The 22,283-nt window shown below is 47.9% G+C and overlaps 1 protein-coding gene across 5 annotated transcripts in view; it reads left to right on the top strand.

Annotated features, from left to right (window-relative positions):
* The first annotated feature begins 629 nt into the window (after positions 1–629).
* The window catches only part of LOC136486314 (uncharacterized), a 53,673-nt gene continuing 32,019 nt past the window's right edge, over positions 630–22,283 (top strand). For 3 of the 5 annotated variants that reach the window (XR_010766770.1, XM_066483184.1, XM_066483181.1), the window contains exons 1-5: positions 630–765; positions 1,632–1,811; positions 1,905–2,166; positions 2,799–3,021; positions 3,129–3,249. Coding sequence is in view for 4 of the 5 variants with exons in the window: in XM_066483184.1 (XP_066339281.1) it covers positions 1,653–1,811; positions 1,905–2,166; positions 2,799–3,021; positions 3,129–3,249 (765 nt within the window). In the remaining variant the exon portion in view is untranslated. Of the gene's footprint in view, positions 766–835; positions 939–1,631; positions 1,812–1,904; positions 2,167–2,798; positions 3,022–3,128; positions 3,250–22,283 lie in introns of those variants that run through there. The other 2 variants (XM_066483182.1, XM_066483183.1) reach the window with 2 other exon arrangements.

Below are 22,283 nucleotides of genomic sequence, written 5' to 3'. Positions count from 1 at the left end.
CCAACTCATTTTATGGAGCTACGGTGCCGCTGTGTATGTGTAGGTTAAAGGTTGAGCTATAGTGCCGCTGTTTATGGGTGGCTAGGTTCGGGGTTTTTTCGATCTATGTGAGAAGATCTTCTTTTTTAAGGCAGAATATCGGGAGCTGTCTAGCCACTGGGAATTTTTTTTTCAGACGTCTATTGGTGACGTCGGACCGTCCGTGACTCCGTGGTCTTACATAGATGATAGATAGTTTGAGACTCATGGGTTTGCCTATTTGACTAGAGGCTGCTACGTGCTGAACTCTGACTCCCCGAGGGTATTGCCGGACCATCAGACGTTCCACAGAATGTCAAGTTTTTAATGAACATAAGTTTTTTCAAAAAAACAATTTTTTTGGCAAGAACATGCATGATGACGATATATATGATTAACTCAAATGTTAAAGTGGGTCGTTACACTGTTCCATGGTATATTTTATTCCAACGTCAAGATTACTAGCACGCTTGGTTGGGCGCGCCGATCGACGCCGCGGTAGACGGGTCGGTAAAAAAAAAATCCGCTACAGTGAAAGTCGTAACAACAAAAATATTATAAAATGGAAAGGAAGACATCTCTAGATCTGAGTGACTGAGTCAGGTCAATTTGTTTTAATTGCCGGCCCCATATAGTCGGTGAAGCAACAGCAACCTCGCTTCCCTATTATTGCATCTTTCCATTTCCCCGGTTCCCCAGTCGTCTTCATTTCTTCGCTGCACCATTAGGCTCTGTTCTCTCTAACAGGTGCGTAAGCTTATTTCTGCTTGCAGTCGGTGGTACTTGCCATAATTATCCTTGGTTACAGTATTAGTTCATAATAAGTAAGCTAGGTTTCTCCTAGTCTGATTCTGCTAACTTTTCTGAGGTGTAGTGGGGATCTCTGATACACAGTGCTTGTGAATCAAGGCCAAACCGAGGTCCAGATCTGATTATTTTTTAGCATTTCTGGCTATATCTGAATGCTAGTTTCTGGAGTTTTTTTTTTTTTTGGGGTTTTCAGCGTTTGCGGTGCAGCACTCTTGCTGTTTATCAAAGTTCTTCAGTCTGACTCATCTCTTATTATGAACGTTCTTGTACAAGATGTATTGGATCCGGTGGCCTTCGCGGCCAGAGTGAACGTCTGTGCTGCTATATTGGCAAGATTCTTGTGCATATATTGGAATTCCTGTTTCCCTTATGCTATAGTGCCAAAGCTGAATTTCGATTGGAATTTATGAGGTCAAATGTTTCTAGATACTGCTGATAACCACGCACACCAGGCTTCTCTGCGGGTCAGATAAGCTTCACGAAATGATAGACGAAACACTGGCCACGAGTCCCGACCATGTTCCGCTCTTCCCTGTAGTGGGCGCCCTTTCCTACCCCGGCAGCTAGAAGCAGAGCAAGGATCGAGAGGCCTGCCGGCAGGGCGCCCCCTTGCTCCCGCGTGTGGCAGTGCTGAGACGTCACTGTTGTTCCGTACTTATCTTTGCTTAGTTCGGCAGAAGGCAGTAGACAGTTCCGCAAATAATCTTTCATGTTTTTTATTATGGTTCTGTTAGTCTTTCCTGGTCAACTGGAAATTTACTGGATCTGGCCTCATACTAATGTATTGTGCATCTTGTTTGAAGGGTACAGTTGTTTAATTTGAAATGGACTCTGAAGCCAGTATGTTGGATCACATTGAGCACATGCTACTTGATGAAAGTGCAGAGCCGTCAGACATGCCATTATCATTTTTAAGAGCAATCACCAATAATTTCTCAGATGAGCAGAAAATTGGCATTGGTGGGTTTGCTGAGGTTTACGAGGTTTGACTCGCTCTCAGTTACCCCAGCATATACCATAATAGAGACACACGAGTTATTGCTGACAAGGCAAATGCTCTGACTTTTTAACTGCAGGGGCGTCTGCGAAATGGACGATCCGTTGCCGTGAAGAAGTTTTCCGATATGATTTTATTAAATGATGAAAGAATTTACATTAAGGAGCTTGAATCCATGATAAGGTTGAAACATAAAAATATAGTACGGTTTTTTGGATACTGTGCTGATTCGCAGTGGAAAATGGTCAAACACGGTGGAAGACATGTGCTTGCAGAAATACGACAACGGTTGCTTTGCTTTGAATTTGTGCCTCTAGGAAGTCTTGATAAATATATATCTGGTACGACTGTGTTGAAAGTAACATTTTGCATCTTTATTTTTCCCCTGAATATTATCTTGTCCAAGCATCTCACTCGTATGATACGTTGGCTATGCAATTTTTCAATTGTGTGGAAATATCTTATCGATTGCATAAAATTGCACGATACTTAGCTTAAGTTGCATCACACAACTTCAGTTAAAATTTATTGCGATATAAAAATTGCGAAAGAAACATATGTGAATTGTTGGACGTTTATGTGGTTCAAAAAAGGAGACTGGAAAATAAGAAAAGTTTGGTCATCACTTAGTTAGATACTCCCATACTTCTATTGTTTTCTCCAATCCAAAATGTAATTCATTTAGCAGATTAATACAGTCTAGAAAGTGATATTTCTACGAATATGTTATTTCAAATAAAAGTGGCTATTCATTATGAGTGTTATTTTCATGGAGAATATATTACTTTTCAATAAAAACATGTTTTTTATTTATTGATTGCCAAAGCTATAGAAGCTTGACATAAAGGAGTCCTAAAACAGTTTATATTTTGGATGGGATAGTATTATAATCAGTTTTCAATGGGGCTGCACACACTATCTAGCATCTCAAGGATGCAATAACATGTCCACTTTTTCTTTCTTGGCTTTACAGATATGTCTGAAGGACTCGAATGGAGAAAGCGCTATCAAATAATCAGGGGAATTTGTGAGGGCTTGCATTATCTTCATGAGGAGAATGTTCTGCACTTAGATCTTAAGCCTTCAAATATACTGCTTGATTATAATCTTGTTCCTAAAATTACTGATTTTGGTCTCTCAAGATGCTTTGATGATAAGCAAACTCGAACCTTTACACACAATGTGAATGGATCAATGTAAGCTAATCTCGCCTTTGAAAAACTTTTAGTTTCACTAGGATATATTTGTTATGTTGCACCTATTGTGCACCTTTCCAAGTTAAACGTTATACGTCTTCATGCAGGGGATACATGGCACCAGAATCTTCCAGTGGAGTGATCACTTTCAAGTCAGATGTATATAGCCTTGGTATTATAATCACGGAGATGCTGACAGGAAGAAAAGGATACTGCCAAATTGAATATGTAAGGAAAATTTTATATGACCCTTCCAGGACAAAGGAAATACATTAATCGGGTTATACAGAGCAGTTCGTAATATAATATTGTTTTCCGAGCATGTCTAGTTGTGGAAAGTAAATTTGGTTCCTGAAAGAAAAATCAAATCATACTATTTTCTTATGTTCCTGTGTCCCAGAAAATTTTGCTTACAAACAACAATGATAATAGTTATCCCAACAAGCTAGAGTAGTAATGAAAACAGTAATATTAGAAAAGGTAGCCGATATCTTAGGTCATGGTTCAGGTATGTAAATTGTTAATTAATTTATTTCTGCATACCTCTATCCAATGAATAATAGTTCTTGAGGTATATTTTGTCCCAGATTGTCTCAGCTAGTGTTGGTGTAACACCGTACCCTGCATCTAAAATCTGGTAGTGTTGGTATAACACCCTGTGTCCAAAATTTGAATGTCCCAAATTGTCTCAGCTACTGTTGGTGTAACACCGTACCCTGCATCTACAATATGGTAGTGTTGGTGTAACACTCCATGTCCAAATTTAAATGTCCCGAATTGTCTCAGCTAGTGTGTTGCTGTAACACCCTACGTCTAAAATTTGTTTATGGCTCAGCCAGTAATAGGCCCGAGATTTCAGGTGCCTAGAGTAAACAAAAGCTAGGGGCCCTCAATAGAAACATGTCAATAATAATTAATACTTTCTACTATGTACAAAAAATAATAACGAATATGTATATTAGTATATGTAAAATATTATCAACATTTTAAATTAATCAAATATGATGTTCATGTCAAATAAATTTATACACATTACCCCAAAAGTTTTTTCTAACATTCGTAGATGCTACCTCAATTAAGATGCTACCTCAATCGTTACCTTTAAGTCAAGGCCACCGTCGTGAATCCTATCCCGTGGTGGGCGGAGTCGTACGTATGTCTCGTCGGGCCGTATTTGGATGGTGGGTCACCATACTGGCCATCACCGTCGGGCGGTGTTGTCTTATCTATACCGCGTGGTGCAGGGATGGAGTCTGACCGGATCGAGGTGACCACTGTCGCCTCGGTCCCTGCGGGGTTAGTGCGGCGTGCCTGCTCTTGTCGGAGTAGGCGCGCTTGGCGAGGCCCGGTCTCTCCCTAATCCTCCCAGGGGTCGTGACGGGGAGAGGTCGTGAGTCGTTCGCGCGGCGCGGTGAGGGCAAGGAGAGGGGTAGAGGTCGTGGCCAACCCCTTCCTTCAGTACCAGGCCTAGGTCCGCGTGGCTTAGCTGGGTCTCGATCGCTTGGGCTTGTTCCAGCTGGCGTACCGTGGGCTGTCTGGCCTGCTGACTAGTTGGTGCCTTGAGGCATCTGGGGATCATAACCCCGACAGTAGCCCCCAAGCATTTTTACGATCATGAAGTGATCGTGAAAGCGTTTATATGCGTGTGCTGAGTGCGGGTTCGTAGTCATGGCTGGCTCGGGCTTTGCTGCTCGGTCCCTTGCGGGCTAGTGCGTTCAATGCGGTAGGTGGCTGTTGCGTCCCATCCCGCTAGGACACCCTGACGTTGTGGTACGCGACTGCTGAGCCTGGGCGTGTCGGTGTGCTGCGTATCGGGGTCCGTGATCCAGGCTGGGCCATGAAGTCTTGTCGACACTGTACCGGCTTCGCCTTTGGGAGGATCTCGATTTCCCAAACCTCACGCGGGTATCTGACACTGGCTGTGACCTCCCGTGGTTCACCACGTGGCGTAGGGGTCTCAGGCTGCTCAGTCTGCCCTTGGGCCTTTAAATAGAGGCCTTCCTTCCATTTGAGCTACTTGCAACCACATCTGCGAGCTACTTTTTAACCCCTTTGAGAGGTTGAGTTTGAGGAAAGAAGAGAGAGAATTTTGAAGAGAACCATGTGGTTCCAAGCATGCGACCCGCTGGGGGTCATTTGCGGTGGCCAAAAGCCATTGTTGTCCCTTCTAACAACTGGTGCTAGAAGGGATCTTGCGAGTAAGGGAGGATCAAGGCGGTGCTCGGGCTAGTCACCAGTCCTGGTGGTTTCGGTGCTTTCCCAAACCCTTAGGTTTGGGGTCGCTGAAACTCTAGCTCCGAGGGCTACAGCTAGCTTCTCCCGAAACCCATAGGTGGCCTTGAGAAGCCGCCCGAGTTTTGGGAGACACGTTGCAGCGTCTCGGTGACCCCATCATGCTTTCACGGCATGATGGTAGTGACTTGTGAGCCTGGCCTGGCTTTGCCTTCCTTTCCCCCCGCGTTTTTGCCCCAGAGGCTGTGATGCTACGAGACAGTGCGCGAGGTGATGCCATTGCGTTGTTCCTCCCGCACCTGTAGCAGGCGCCCCTAGTTTTCTCCCCGACGCCACTCGTGTGATGGCGTCGTGGTTTAGTACTTAATAAGCGGCTCGACCGCTCCTATACTTAAGGATGATCGATTGAGGAAGGCTTTCCCTTGTGTATTTTCTGCAGCCCTTGGGGTGAGCCCCCGAGCCTTGGGCTCAAGGTCGTGCCCTTGGTTTAGGGTTTTTGGGTAGGTTGTTCCGTCGTGATGACGCGAGGAGTCATTCCCTCGACCTCTTTTTGCATGGTCGCAAGGCTTTTTGTGACCGTGCTTGGGCTCGTAGGTCTTGGACCTCTTGTTTTTTCCACGTGACCGAGTTGTGATCATGTTTTGGGCTTTGCATTGCTTCACGTGGAAGTCGCCGCTGCGTCGCCCTGGCCACTAGCCTCATCGATCTATCCGGGAGAGGCTGTTGTCCTCTGACAGTTTGTGAGTCTTTTGAAGCTGACCTTGGGTCTTTGACCTAGGGCGCCGGTGGGAGTTGGTCATGGCTTGGCCTTGACTCATAACGGGGTCGTAGGGACCCGGCCCTGTTTTTCCCCAGTGCCCTTGCCGACCTTGAGAGGTCGTGTTGCCTTTTTACGGGCAAGTTAAGTTTCGCCCCACGCGGGGAGAGGCATGTCCACCGTAACTATGCGGTCGGAGCAGTGCACCTCGTCGGGGTCGATGGGTAATTCGAGCGGGACCTGATATCCTCCCTAATCGACAAGGAGTTCGGCTATGCCTCATCGAGAGGCGTCCCATAAATCATCGGCCATCAAGCCCGCTGGTCCCCAACCTCCTCTGCAGCGGTCAGAGGGCAAGATGCCTCCCCCCAGAGGGGGTCAACCCGGGCGACTTCGAAGCAGACAGCTAGAACACACATAGAGATTGTCGTGTGGCTCTGCACCACCAATTAGAGCCGCAGGGGCCCATCTCCTCCCTGTCCCTACCCCTTTGCGGCCTCGAGCCCTTCTAAGGGCTGGCCTAAGAAAGGTTTTCCTAAACACGCCTAAGAAAGGTTTTCCTAAACACGACACAGGGTCACGGTCGCGGTGGGTCATTTTGCACACAAAGTCAGGGGCAGTTGGCCTCCCTTATCATGTCGTGGCATAATGGCACCCACTCGCAAGCAGTCGTACACCACGGAATGTGGGCGCGTAAATTGAAATGGTTATGGAAAGTGGTAACGTGTGAGGCTTACTTGGTTCGTGACGCTGGGCGAGCGACTGCCTCTTCGTGTCCCTCCCAATCGCTTTACCTGCTCTGCGGGATTTCCTAAGTAGTTAGTAAATGTGACTGAGTACGCGCGTGCCTTAAGCATCCATAGTGACTATAAATACGCTAGCGTGGTACGGTGGGGGAGGCATTTGCGACAAATCGCTTGCCCTGCTACTTCCTCGTCATCGTCCTCGTGTGCACGTGGCCTCTTTTCTATCCGCCGAGATGGATCATGGCAAGCGTCCGCGAGAGGAATTGCCGGAGGCTGGAGGACCGCCACCGCGTCTCTGACCTTGCCTGCGCGAGCCAGGGTAAGTGTTTAGATGATGTTTTGAGTTTGGAGTTTGACCTGTATTGACCGTATGCACTTCTAGGGCCATGTCCCATGCCGTGGTGGCGACTGGAGGGTCGTCCCATGAGTGTCGCGCCGTCGAAAGGGTCGGGTTCATCGTCCTTGTTGTCGTTGTCGTCCTTGGATGACCGGCGGGAGTTCTATGAGCTAGTCAGCGCAGCGGATGAGGCTCGTGAGCGCTTCTCTGATGCCACCCATGAGGTGGGCCGGTTGGAGCGCTACCTTGATGTCGTCAGGGTGGCCCTTGAGGCCTCGGATAGGGAGATGGCCGCCACGCAGGCAGCGACCACCGACGCCTAGGCCCGCATCGTGGGTTAGGATGGTGCTTCCGCTTGGCCGTCTTGTTTATCATTCGTGGCTTCTGATCTTCTTGCCTTCTTGTTGCCAGCGTTGGAAGAGCAGCTGGCGGCCTCCCACCACGAGACGGAGGAGGTCAGCCCTCGGGAGGTTCTCCTGATGGAGGATCGTGAGCGCGCGGCGGTGGCTAGAGTCGGGCAGGGAGCTGGCGTTGCCCTCACCGCGGTGCAGCTCCGCACCGGCCATGACCTCTATCAGGTGGAACCCAAGTTCCCAGACCATGCGGGGTTGGTGGAGTGGGCGGAGCTAGTTGGCGACTTGGTCGCCACCATGGCCGCCGTCGTGGCCGCCGTGGACATGGAGGGCATCCTCCACGGCGGTGGCCAAGGGCCTTAGGTTGTACCTAGGGTCCTTTAATGAAAAAAATTTCTTAGCTTGTGTTTCTTGCTTCTTTTCTTTTGTGTGACACCGATTAGCAGTGCCTGCCGATGATCCGTCATTCGAATGCCGCAGTTGCATGACCTCACTTGGGGATCGACCCACGAGGCTCAGCCTAGTGCAACTCTGTTTTCATGACCAAAGTGTCATAGGACAGTTCTGACGGCAATGTGCCTTTCGTCGACCTCTTTGCTCTGGGTCGTGATAACTTTTCTTCCCTTTTCCTTTCGCGCGGGTGCTTAGCCTTGCCTAGAGCTAGCTCTAAGGGTTTGGCTTTGTGCGACCTATAGATGTGTGCCGATGCGTGATGTGCTGTAGTGTAGCCCCCGCAAGTAAGCCGGGTTGATTGACACGGGACACTTGGGATGAAATGCGTTGGCAGAGTGTCGCTTCGATGCGCACTTCTTGATATGCAGTGGCGGCTGTGCTACGATATTTGGGCATAGGGAAGGATTCGCATGAATGATTATGTACAGTAACTCAGCTAAGGAGACTTACATCTTGGGGCATCTTTGAAGCGAGAGCTGGTGTCCGCATCGCTAATTGTTTTCCTTGATACCCGCGACATTTGGTGTGGCGAGACCTGGAATGTGTGGCTCGTCGAGTCAAGGAATGCGCTGTGTCGTGAGCTCTTCGAAGCTCATCGATCACGTCACCCTCGCACCGGGTTGTAGTAGGTATTATCACACACCGCGGTCGAGGTCGCAGGGCGTGACCTCCACGTGCTTTCCTATTGTGTGGGAAAGTCGCGTTTGGGCCTAGCCCCCGGGGGTTGTCCCTCAGAGCTTAGTCCTAGCGTGGCTTCAGTCGCCACCGTCTGAGCAAGCTGAGGCTTTGAGGGTTGGCATATGGCTGTCGTAGTTCTCCCATTTGCAGAGGTGGGCCTGTTGAAGGTCGCCTCCTATGGTGAGGATCCCATGAGGACCTGGCATCTTGAGCTTGAGATATGTGTAGTTGGGGACATCCGTGAACTTGGCGTAGCATGGTCAGCCCAGGATTGCGTGGTAGGCACTAGGGAAGTCCGTTAGCTCGAAGGTGAGCGTTTCCGTGTGGAAGTTGGCTCGACCCCTGAATGTTACAGGTAAGTCGACCTGCCCGAGGGGCACGTCCTAATGCCCTAGTATGACTCCGTAGAATGAAGCACCGAATGGCCGTATCACCCCCCGCGATAGCCCCATGGCATCATAAGTCTCGGTGTAGAGGAGGTTGAGGCCGCTTTTGCCATCCATGAGGACATGAGATAGGTGGGTCTTGCCGATGATTGGGTCGATGACGAGGGGAAGCGTCCCAGTTGCAGAATGTGGTCGGGATGTTCCTTCCTGTTGAAAGTGATCGCGGTTTCCAACCATTTTAGGAAAGCCGGGGCGGCTTCGCCCAGAGCGGCCACATTGACCTCCCTGGCTGTGAGCTTCTGCCGGTGCTTGGACTCATATGCCACCGGCCCACCAAAGATCATGAGGAACCCTTTCGGGTCGGGATACGCATCCCTTTTCCTCTCATCGCCGGTGGAGCCAGATGGCGCATTCGTGCCAGGTGCCTTGTAGTCTCCTTTGAAGTAGAGCTTGATCAGGTCGCACTCCTTGAGGGTGTGCTTGACCGGATAGCCATGGTTGTGGCAGGGGATCTTGACTATCTTGTCAAAACTGACATGGTTGAACTTGCTAGTTTTCTGACTCTAGACCCTGTCGACCGCCATGACAAACTCACTGTCGCGGTGCCTCTGACTATCCTTCTTGCCTTTCTCCTGTCGATTGTGGCCCTTAGCCTTGTCTGTGGGTTCAGCCTGAGCCTTTACCTTATATTTTCAAAAGATTGCCAGGATGGCCTCCTCGCTAGAGGCATGGCTTGTCGTAGGGTCGAGCAACTTCCACATCGTTCGCGGTTTGCAGCGTCCAAGCTCGTGAACAAGTGCTTCATTGGTCGTGCCGGAGATGAACACGCCAATCACGTCCGCATCCACGATGTCAGGAAGCTCATTGCACTGCTTGGAGAAGCGGCGGCTGTACTCGCGCAGAGTTTCTCCTGCTTTCTGCTTGCAGGCTTTGAGATACTAGGAATTTCCAGGGCGCACATATGTGCCCAGAAAGTTCCATATGAAGACGCGTTTGAAGTCTGCCCACGAGCGGATGCTGTCCGTGGGGTGGTGCTCGAGCCATGCTCGGGTGCTTTCCGCGAGGTAGAGTGGCAAGTATTGGATGATGAAGAGATCATCGTCTGCCCTGCCTACTCGATAGGTGAGGTGGAAATCCTCTAGCCATATGGCGGGGTTGGTGTCCCTAGAGTACTTGACGATGTTCGGGGTGCGCGGAGATACGCCAGGAACGGCATCTATCGGATCCTCTTCGCGAACGCCCACGGGCCGCAAGCGTCCAAGCTCGGGCTGCATCGAGCATCTCGGTTCCTTGGATGTCGTCCATGGTTGTCAGGGTCATTGTCACCATAGTATGGTAGATCCGTACCCGCCAGGTCCAGCCCCGGGTGTCTGGCGCCTTGAGCCGGGCAGGCGTTGTGGTTCGCAACATTGTGGCTGCGTGCTAGGGAAGGCTCCCGCCTGCGCGCCGCCCCGTCATTTCCGGGTCAGAGCTTGCTCAGGGCGAGCTGCCCCTTAGGGGCACCATGCATGGAGGAGATATGCATGAGGCTAGCCTCGGGATCGGGATGTCGCCTCTCCGCTGAGCTTTGGTCCTGTTGTACCGCCATGGTTTCTAGCAGGTCCCACAGCTCCTGGTGAATGTGCTTCCTTTCGTCGATCGAGGGTTCTGGGGCTGTTCGCATGATCATGGCGGCCACGGTGACATTCTGGCTGGCTCGAGGGAAAACAGGCATCTCCCTCTTGCCTTGTTGGATTTGATCGTACACGCGGCGTGCCCATGCCCGCGCGCCCTCGGTGTCAAGATGTTGCGGACTTGGGCACCTGTCGCCGCGGCGCTCGTTGGCCTGTTCGGCTTTGTGGGCCCTGGCCTGTTCTAGGTGCTCCTGGTCGTACTCCGCTTGTTCCCCTAGGGTGCGTGGAATCAAATATGCGTCATCCTCTGTGCCTCCCGCTGTCGCCGCTCCGCCCTCCGAGAAGTGCAACATGTTGCATTCCCTCAGTGGGTAGCAGCTCCCTTCGGAATCGGACTTGGAGTCTGTGTTCCTAGGGGTCATCGGCAGGAGATCGTAGATAGACTCCGAATCCCATTCCATCATCCCCACAAACCTAGGGGGACTTGGCATCGTCGAAAGGCCATTGCTCCTGGCCAGCTCTCGCTCAAAAAGCGTGATCGCATCCCTCATTCTGGAGGGTAGCATGGTGTTGGGGTCCTAGAATTTGGCCTCTAGTGGCATGGACCCGCTCCCTGTGAGCTGGACAAAGACGTTGGCCAGCGCGTAGAACATGCGCCGGCTTTGTCCTAGCTTGGGGTTCGTCCCTTGGTAGGTGTCGATTCTGCATACTAACACATCAAAATCGATGATCGCGGGACCTGCACGTCCTGGTTCGGGATTGGGCGTCGGAGTGTACGGCGTGGCCGCATCCCCTTCGCTGAGGCATAGCTGACCTAGGTGGTCAGCTATGAAGTCCAGGTCCCCAAAGCATAGGGCTTGTTCGGGGAGCAGACTGAGATTGGGCGATGACCCATTGATGTCGACGAACTCGAGGCTTCCGAAGCGGATGCGGCCTCCGAGGGCCACGCCTAGAGCGAGTTCGACGTAGGCGGTGGGAGCCATCGCTTCTTTCTCAACAAAGAGAGTGCGCGACTGTCCTCTACCTGGTGCGCCAACTATCAGTGTTTTGTAAACCGGCTAGTAAATTTATACGAATGTTGCGCTGCTCAAGGAAGACGATGGTAGCATTCAAAAGACACGAGGATGTATATTGGTTCAGGCCAGAGCCCAACGTCCAGTCTCAGAGATGATCGAGTGCGTGTTCCTCACTTGAATGCTCTGAAGTTCTTACAATGGGGGTGCAAGAATGGTGGAAGAGGTAGGAGATGGAGCTAGAGCTAGGAGATGGACTTCTCGAATGTGAGCTTCAGGAGTCTGGTCTTACAAAATGGTCAGAATCCCTAGAATGGGTGTCCTGGCTGCCCTTATATAGAGCTTGAGGCCAAGTCACATACAAAGAAGGAGGTTCTCCTGACCGAGGGGGTTGTGAGCCTATGGGAGGGGGCTTGCAAGTAACACTGTCTTGTGGTGCACGTCCGGGCATGGCTATCGTCCTGGTCTTGCGCCCACGTCGCGGTATGGTGTGGCGTGGTGCTACTGTGCTGGTGGCGGCGGCACTGTAGACACGATGGTGGTTCGCCAGCCGTCCTGTGCAACGTGGTCTTCGCCGTGGCCTTCGTCATCGCCTCTTGACGTCCCAAGGGCATCGTAGCAGAGTTGGTAGCCGCCCCCAGGTCACTGGTCATCTTGTTGGCTTGTGGAGCCAGGGGCCACGATCCTGAGCCCTAGGGTCATGGCTCCTTCTGGCCTCTAAATCAAGGCCACCGTCGTGGATCCCATCCCGTGGTGGGTGGAGTCGTACGTATGTCTTGTCGGGCCGTATTTGGACAGTGGGTCACCATACTGGCCGTCACCACTGGGCGGTGTTGTCTTATCTGTACCGTGTGGTGCAGGGATGGCGTCTGACCAGATCGAGGTGACCGTTGTCGCCTCGGTCCTTGCTAGGTCAGTGCGGCATGCCTGCTCTTGTCGGAGAAGGCGCGCATGGCGAGGCCCAGTCTCTCCCCAATCCTCCCAGGGGTCGTGACGGGGAGAGGTCGTGAGTTGTTTGCGCAGCGCGGTGAAGGCAAGGAGAGGGGTAGAGGTCGTGGCCAACCCCTTCCTTCAGTACTAGGCCCAGGTCCGCATGGCTTAGCTAGGCCTCGATCGCTTGGGGTTGTTCTAGCTGGCGTACCATGGGCCGTCCGGCTTGCTGACTAGTCGATGTCTTGAGACACTCGGGGATCATAACCCCAACACTTTGATTCTTGATTTACCTTTCACATTGTCTTGATTTTGTCTATACCTCTTGACCTATTACTAGAACCAAAAGCTGCACTCTTATATAGCATATTCCTGGATGAATATATTAAGTTAAAGAACTTCTTGTTTGTAAATAATAATACTTAAATCACAATAAACTCAAAATTGTATTGACCACTACTACAAAAAAAGTACTTTAGAAAACAAGCCCCTTGATTAACAGAGGATGACATTTTTATGAGCTACCTTTGTAAATTGTTAGGCACCATCTCTATTAATCATTTATATAAATGGACATCTTAGGGAGGCGGCCTCTGTAAATCGACTAGTTACAGAGGCTAAGAGGCTCGTCTTAGAAAATGTCTATAACAGAGGCTGACATTCTAGGGGTGCCACCTCGAGAAATGGATTAACAAAGGCCACACTTTTTAGAGCCTCACCGCTATAAGTAGTTGCATCAAATAGAAATCATAATTTTGTCATATGGAGTCAGACAAAGATGAAATATATATCCAAATTGCAGAGTTTGACGCAATCTACAGCTCTGTAGTTGACATGTTTTCTATTTGAAAATGTTTAGTCCCAAAATTTTGTATTAACTTATCATAATTTGAAATTTAATTTTAGAATTTTTGAATGGTCTCGGATGTTGACATGGTCTACACCAAAGTTTTAGTTGTTAGTGTGATGTAAAACTCTAGTTTACAAGTTTTTGGTTTGAAGTTGTTTAGAGTCCTAAAATATGTGTATGAAATTCTTAGATTTTGAAATTCAAATTTTGAAGTTTCCAAATGACTTTGAATGTTCATGGTCAATATCAAATTTGTTGTGGTCGGCGCGACATACAACTTTGTAGTTGATAAGTTTTTTATTTGAAGTCATTTATAGTCTCACATATTCGTTTTATATAAGTTCTTATATTTTGAGATTCAATTTTTTAATTTTTTAAAAACTTTGGATGGAGACACACCCTATATCAAAGTTATAGTGCTTGACAAGGTCTAATATTTTGTAGTTGAAAACTTGTCATTTGATTTTATTTAGGTGTCAAAAATATTCACTACAAGATTATGAAAGGTTCATATAAAAGAATAACATCTTATACTCACTCATAAGTGATTGTGTAGTGCAGTCATAGAGATGTGTTAGACGAGACTTGCACTACAAGATTATGAAAGGTTCATATAAAAGAATAACATCCTATACTCACTCATAAGTGATTGTGTAGTGTAGTCATAGAGATGTGTCTGACGAGAGATTATGGGTTTGAATCTTAGGACGCCCACCTGCATAAATAAAAAATGCCTTCCTTTGAAATTGCTTCTCGTAGTAATGGATTAAACATGCTATAGCTTAGTTTGCTTTGGTAACTCTGCTTTAATGATACATTGAAGCCATTCCACAACATGGCACCTCTTGGTATGTTTGGTGAGAAATGCTTATGTGGATTTTTTATCATCAACATACCTTGCAAAAGAAGATTACTTTCATAGCAAGCTACAACTGTATGGTTACCAGACTTCTTATTCGCATAAGCATGCAATACTTTATATGCGTAGAATGCAAAGTTTTTTCTCAAAAAATGCAGGAGAGTTGCACATCATTATATTAAGAAGTGAAAAATGGGAAAGAACCCATACAACACACCCCAGGCCAGCCAAAAGGCAAGTCCACACACTCACGCCAACTCACGCAAAACTCCCCCAAACTCTCTGATCCTTATGATATAAGCGCTCCCGTGTCTGTTTCAAAGGGTGACCAACAGCAGCACTAGGATCTTAACTTTCTGAATTGGGGGGAGGGGTGGGGTGGGGTGGGGGGGGGGGGGGGGGGGGGGGGGGCGGGCGGAGCAGTCAGGAGGGAAATTCCTCGAGGCCCAGCCAATGACCATAGTTTTCTCTCTTCTCCAGCAACGATCAGAGTTCTTGCAATATCAGGGGCTGCTCCATCAAAAACACACCTGTTGCGATGAGTCCGTACAGTCCATGCTCCAAGAATTATGAGAGAATTGATTTCTTGCAATATTATGTCACTAGTAGAACTACTCACTCTATCCCACCAATCTAAAAATGAGAGTTCAGTGGGCTGAGGGGAGAGGGATTGCAGGCCAACTTGTGACAAGAAACAGAAACAAAACTCTCTTGTGAAGACAACCAATAAGGAGATGATCAATGGTTTCGGCTGCTTGGTCACACAAAGGACAGCGCTCAGGATGAAGGAGACCCCGGCGAGCTAAACGATCCGCTATCCAACATCTATTATGAGCAACCGACCACAGAAAGAAACGACATTTGGGCGGTACCCAAGTCTTCCAAAAATTTTCCCATGGCCCAAAAAGAATAGATCCCAAAAATAGGCCCTCATTAGCTGATTTAGCAGAATATTGACCATTTGAAGCAAGTCGCCGTACGTGTCTACCTTCCATTTCAGGCTGCAGCTCAAAGTTAGATAAGAGGTCCCATAGGAGGAGATATTCAGTGATGACCCCAACAGTGAGAGCCCCCCATATGTTTGAGATCCACGATTGGTGAGGGCTTTTTGCACCGTTCTCTTCATGATGCGTCTCCTTACACTAGTGACAGCGAAGAGACGAGGTGCCACATCTGCAATGCATTGTCCACGGAGCCATCAATCTATCCAGAAAAGGGTTGTTGCTCCGTCCCCAACCTCTGAATAAATAGCTGCTGCAAAGAAGACCCTTAATTGTTTAGGTACATGGATTGCGAGGTCTGCCCATGGGCGATCAGGTTATGTTTTTTGTAACCAGAGCCATCGCATTCGCTGGGCCCAGCCGAGGGACTTGAGATCTGCAATTCTGTCGGTGCGGGACCCACAGGATACCCCGCAAGGAAGAGAGAAGATCTAGTCTAACTAGGATTCTCCCCATGTAATCTTAGTAGTAGTATTATTCTGTAATCCTACTAGGAACTCTCATTGTAAACCGACTAGGATTCTGACCTTCTGACTATATAAAGGAGGGCAGGATCCTAGAGAGGACAACTTGGATACAACGTAACACAACACTTTACAATCAATCCAACGCAAAGGCTAACGCCGACTGGACGTAAGGCTATTACTCGATCTCGGTCGAGGGCCCGAACCAGGATAAATCGACTGTCTTTTGCGTTTACCATCGAGTTCTGCATACGCTGAAGCCCAAACATACTGTCCCGGGTACCCCCGTGGCAGGCTATTGGTGGTGAAACATCGACAGCTGGCGCGACAGGTAGGGGCTTTTGGCGACTTTGCATCCGAGAGCTCGATGGACCTCGACAACATGATCTTCTCGAAGTGATCGACCTTCATCTTTGGTTCATGGATCTGCGAGGCAGGCGACAATGGCAAGCTCCAAAGCCGTCTCCTCGAAGATTCAGATCATCATCAGGACTTTTCCATTTCGGCAACAACGATAGGTCAGCTTGCCGGAAGATTCGCGCAGCTCGTAATGTCCAATCCAACTCGGATTCCACGACTTCACGCATCCGATTCAAACTCAAGTTTCGCTTCCGAGACGAAGTCTTATTCGAGTTCTTTTGGAAAACCGAGTTCTTTTCTGACAAAGCTCCAGAACATGACGTCAACCTATCAAGAGTACTACTCGGGGTACACTGAAAGTACTTCAAAGAAGTCGGGTCCTCTTCCGTTCGGACTCCACAACATGGCAACATCTTATCAGACATGGCCTGAAGGATCCACCTATCCCATGCTTAGAATGCCGCTGAAGGGAGCCCAAGAAGGTCTCGTTTTAACTATAACATCTCAAGACTACATCGTTCACTGGCCAGGTACCGTTCCCGAGAATGACGGCACCCAACTAGTCGACAATACGACAACAACAACTCTACCCTACCAAGGAGATTCGATCTATGGCCACCTCTACTGAAGTTATCAACAGCTCTGGCAGTATGGAAATCAACGACGATGACAGAACAACTCACGATAGAGAAGTATTCAGGATTCGCCGTCCTCAATCACCATTAATCCCCCCAGAAGTACCCGACGTGAGGTCTTCAGATGAATCTGAATCCAATATATCACTGTTTATCCAGGGGCACGATGGTGAGACTGAGAGTCAGAGGCAAGCCAGAGAGAGAAAGAACAAATTAAAACAAGGACATCAACGTCGTGCTAAACAGCGAAAGGACACTTGGATCAAATATGAGTCAGACCTAGCCGAGTACAATAGAAGAAAATCAGAGCGAGACATCGAAGAAGGACGAGCAGCAAATACACCTTACGATAAGATTCGAGAAGCACTAGAAGAACTCAGAGCAACTTCACATCCCAATGAAAAACAAGAACAGCTCAGAGACTTCCTCCGATCAATAGTCCTTAGGACGCACGACGAAAGGGCAACATCTCATGAACAGGAAGATCAAAATCAAAGGAAATCCGCTTTCAAAAGACTTGGACCAAGTGGAAGTCACAACGGAGAGAGTCGAAGAAATCATAGTCAAAATAACCGAGTCGAACAGCCAAGAAAGGCCAGAAGCAAAGCACCTACTCGGATAGCTACGCAAAACTACTCTCACCAAGACGACAGTTGGCAAGAAGAGGGCGCAGAATCAGAATATACAGAAGCCAGAACGCATGATAGATTCCCCTGTTTTGCAAACAAACTTGCTTCAATACGACTACCTCACAAGTTCAAGCCGTCCAACCACTCCAAGTATGATGGCAAGACCGAACCAAAGCAATGGCTCAGAATTTACTCACAATCGATTGAATTGGCCGGAGGAGACGATGACATCAAAACCTTGTTTTTTCCCATGGCCCTAGAAACCATGCCACTTCAATGGTTTGACAAATTGAATCCAGGATCAATCAGAAATTGGGAAGACTTGCAAAGAGCTTTCTGTGAAAATTTCGTGGGTATTATTACACACCCAATCACCCACGCAGAATTAAAAGGGCTCAAGCAGAAAGGAGGTAAAAGTTTCAGAAATTACTATCGACGATTTGGCGAACTGCGAGCTTAGGTACATGACATCACACAACGAGAAATAATCGAAGCTTTCTCTCATGGAATCATGGCTAGGTGGCAATTTCAAGACTTCTACAAAGAAAACACAAGAAACAACAAAGAATTCAGAAGAACAGTGGAAAAGATGATTACTGCAGAGAAAAAAACAAGAGAAAGATTCCCGGATAGAAACAATAGAGACAACCCGGACAGGCAAATTCCTCGAAACAACAGACATCAGGAAAGAAAGCATGGTCGAGACAACACAGTAGCAATGGCTGACAAATCAAAAAAGTTTTCATAACCCAGAAGGTATGACGACATTGAGAACATACGTTGCCCCTTGCACCCCAATGGAAAGCACACCATCGGAAATTGCTACACCTTCAACGAAAGATACACTAGAAAAGATAGCAAGGGAAACAATAAAGAAGACGATCAGAAAAAAGGAGACAACCATGAAGACAAGGGATTCCAAAAATCCAGAGAGACAGTGGCAGTAATCTTTGCTAGGGTCCCAGACTCCAGAAGCAAACATCAAGAAAAACTAGCATTACGAACCATCATGGCAGCAGAACCTGCTACACCAAGATATCTCAATTGGTCAGAGTATCCAATCCAATTTTCAAGAGAAGACCAATGGACCAGCGTAGGAAACGCAGGCCATTACCCACTGGTTCTAGATCCAACTATTGCCGGTATGACTATCACCAAGGTACTAATCGACGGGGGAGCCGGACTCAACATCATCTTTTCAGAAACGCTAAGGAAGATGGGACTACAACTCGCCGGGATGATTACACCAACAAGTACACCTTTTTATGGAATAGTACCCAGAAAGGCAGCCATGCCACTCGGACAAATTACTCTACCAGTTACTTTTGGAACTCCCTCGAACTACCGTACAGAGTTCATCAAGTTTGAAGTCGCGGACTTCGATTCATCATATCACGCGATCCTCGGTCGCCCGGCGCTAGCAAAATTCATGGCAATACCGCATTATCCGTACCTGTTGCTTAAGATGCTAGGGCCTAACGGTGTCCTTTCTCTTCGGAGTGATTTAAAGCACGCATTTGACTGTGATGTTCAGGCAATCCAAATTGCAGCAAAAGCACAAGCAAACGATGGAAGAAAAGAAATAGCCATTATTGCCGCAGAAACAAGCTAAGAAGAACTAGAGATACCGGCTAAAAAGCCCAGCATCATCGCACCACCAAAAGAAGCCGACATCAAGCAAATCGACCTGGGCACTGGCGATCCTTCCAAAACTGCAACCATCAGCGCCCACCTCTCGGCAAAATAGGAACTCGCGCTCACCAACTTTCTTCGGGACAACAGAGATATCTTCGCTTGGAAGCCGGCCAACATGCTAGGGGTCCCAAGAGAGTTGGCTGAGCACAGAATTGATATCAATGAAGGCTCCAAGCCTGTGAAGCAACGACTACGACGATTCTCACCCGACAAGAAGGCAGCAATTAAAAAAGAAATCACGAAGCTATTAGCAGCCGAGTTCATCAGAGAAATCCTTCATCCAGATTGGCTAGCAAACCCAGTTCTAGTACAGAAAAAGAATACAGACGAGTGGCGCATGTGCGTCGACTACACAGATCACAACAAACACTGTCCGAAAGATCCAGTTGGCCTGCCGCGCATTGATCAGATAGTTGACTCAACGGCAGGATCCGCCCTATTATCCTTTCTTGATTGCTATTCAGGATATCACCAGATTGCATTAAAAGAACAAGACCAGAACAAGACATCTTTTATCACTCCGTTCGGTGCCTACTACTACAAAACCATGTCATTTGGACTCAAGAATGCTGGAGCCACCTATCAAAGAGCCATTCAAACATGCCTTGGCGATCAGATCGGCGAAAATGTAGAAGCATACGTGGATGACGTAGTGGTAAAGACAAAGAACCCAAATGCGCTAATTGAAGACCTAAAGCAAACATTCAAAAATCTGAAAAGGTGGAGGTGGAAATTAAACCCGAACAAGTGTGTATTCAGAGTTCCTTCAGGACAACTACTCGGATTCTTGGTCAGTCATCGCGGAATCAAAGCAAGCGCCAAGCAAATTCGAGCCATAACAGAGATGGGCCCTCCTCGAAGTATCAAAGATGTGCAGAAGCTAACAGGTTGCATGGCGGCACTAAATCGTTTCATATCAAGACTGGACGAAAAAGGGTTACCTTTCTTTAAATTGCTAAAGAAGATAGACAAGTTCGAGTGGATAGAAGAAGCAAATGAAGCTTTCAAGAAACTTAAGGCATACCTCACCTCCTCACCAGTCCTCATGCCTCCAAAGAAAGACGAAGACATGATGCTATACATTGCGGCAACCTCTACTGTAGTCAGCACAGTGATAGTAGTAGAAAGAGAAGAAGAAGGGCGCGTGTATAAAGTGCAATGCCCAGTATACTACATCAGCGAAGTACTGTCAGAATCAAAAATCCAGTACCGGCATGTGCAAAAACTACTCTATGCCCTATTGATCACTTCACGCAAGCTTCGCCACTATTTTGAAAGCCACAAGATTACCGTGGTGACAGATTTCCCACTCGGAGACATCTTACACAATAGAGATGCAACAGGGCGCATATCAAAGTGGGCAGTTGAACTCGGTGCTCTCAACATCGATTTCACCCCGCGGAAAGCAATCAAATCTCAAGCCCTTGCCGATTTTGTTGCCGAGTGGACAGAGATTCAACAACCTATGTCAAATACAATCCTTGACCATTGGAAGATGTACTTTGATGGATCACTCAAGCTAGGCGGAGCCGGTGCGGGCATTCTCCTAATCTCTCCAGATGGAAAACAACTCAAGTATGTCCTTCAGATATTATGGCAAGCTACCAACAATGAAGCAGAGTACGAAGCTCTCATCCACGGGCTACGAGTGGCAATTACCCTCGGAATCAAGCGATTACTCGTATACGGTGATTCAGCAGTAGTCATCAACCAAGTTAATAAAGATTGGGACTGCACCAAAGAAAACATGGGTGCTTACTGCGCTGAAATCCGAAAACTCGAAAAACATTTCCAAGGATTAGAAATTCTACATGTCCTGCGCGATTCCAACATTGCAGCAGATGTCCTCGCCAAGCTCGGATCAGACAGGGCAAAGGTCCCACCCGACGCATTCATAGAGGAGTTATCAGCTCCTATAAAACAATCCGGTGAGACAACCCTAGAACTCATAGCCAAAGGCAACCAGATTCTTGTAATCAACACTTCATGGACACATGCTTTTATTGATTATATCAAAGAGAATAAGTTGCCAGCAGATAAAGAGAAAGCTACCCGAGTTGTTCGCAGAAGCAAAAACTATGCCCTAGTGGAGGACAAGCTCTACAGAAGAGCTGCATCGTCAGGAGTACTCCTAAAATGTGTCTCGTTTGAAGAAGACAAAGAAATCCTAGACGAAATACACTTAGGTTGCTGCGGAAATCACGCCGCTTCAAGAACACTAGTCGGCAAAGCTTTCCGCACCGGATTCTACTGGCCAACAGCTCTGAAAGATGCAGAAGAACTTATCAGAAAATGCAAAGGTTGTCAAATGTTCGCAAGACAAGCTCATGTGCCAGCTCACAATCTCATCTGCATCCCACCCGCTTGGCCTTTCTCCTGCTGGGGACTGGATCAAGTAGGACCTCTCAAGAAAGCAAAGGGCGGTTTCGAATACATCTTCGTAGCAATTGACAAGTTCACCAAGTGGATCGAATACAAACCATTCGCAAAATACAGTGCAGCCAAAGTAGTCGAGTTCATCCAGGACTATGCACCGCTTCGGCATGCCCAATCGAATCATCACAGATTTAAGCTCTCCCTTCACAGCCACAGAGTTCAAAAGTTGGGCACAGGATTGTGGCTTTGGCATAGATTACGCATCAGTCGCACATCCAGAAGCCAACGGACAGGTAGAAAGGGCCAATGGACTCATACTAGCCGGATTGAAACCAAGACTGTATGAAAAGCTAGCAGACTATGGATCAAAATGGATTGAAGAATTACCCAAAGTAGTATGGGGGCTACGAACTCAAATAAGCAGAGCCACCGGATACTCGCCTTTTTTCCTAGTTTACGGATTAGAAGCCGTACTACCTGCCGACTTGATTTGGACGTCACCAAGGATAGAACAGTATGACGAAGGAGAAGCAGAACAAACCAGAAGATTATAACTTGACAGTACAGAAGAAGTCATGGTAAACGCTACCCTTCAATCAGCAAGATACCTCCAAGGATTAAGACGCCACTACAACAAGAATACCCAGCCTCGATCACTATAAGTCAGAGACCTAGTGCTAAGAAGAATACAAAAAACTGACGGACGTCATAAACTACTCAGTCCATGGGAAGGTCCTTTTATTGTCTCAAAAGTCACTGGACCAGGCACGTACAAGTTAATAACTGAAGATGGGAAAGAAGTCAGCAATACATGGCACATCAGCCAACTAAGAAGATTCTACGCTTGAAAACAACTCAAGAGAAAATACATGTACAAACCATAAGAGATCAACGT

Source organism: Miscanthus floridulus, chromosome 10 (genome assembly GCF_019320115.1).
Source record: "Miscanthus floridulus cultivar M001 chromosome 10, ASM1932011v1, whole genome shotgun sequence".
Classification (NCBI taxonomy): Eukaryota; Viridiplantae; Streptophyta; class Magnoliopsida; order Poales; family Poaceae; genus Miscanthus; species Miscanthus floridulus.
The sequence above is the reverse complement of the archived record's forward strand: the minus strand, read 5'-3'. Positions and strand labels throughout refer to the sequence as shown.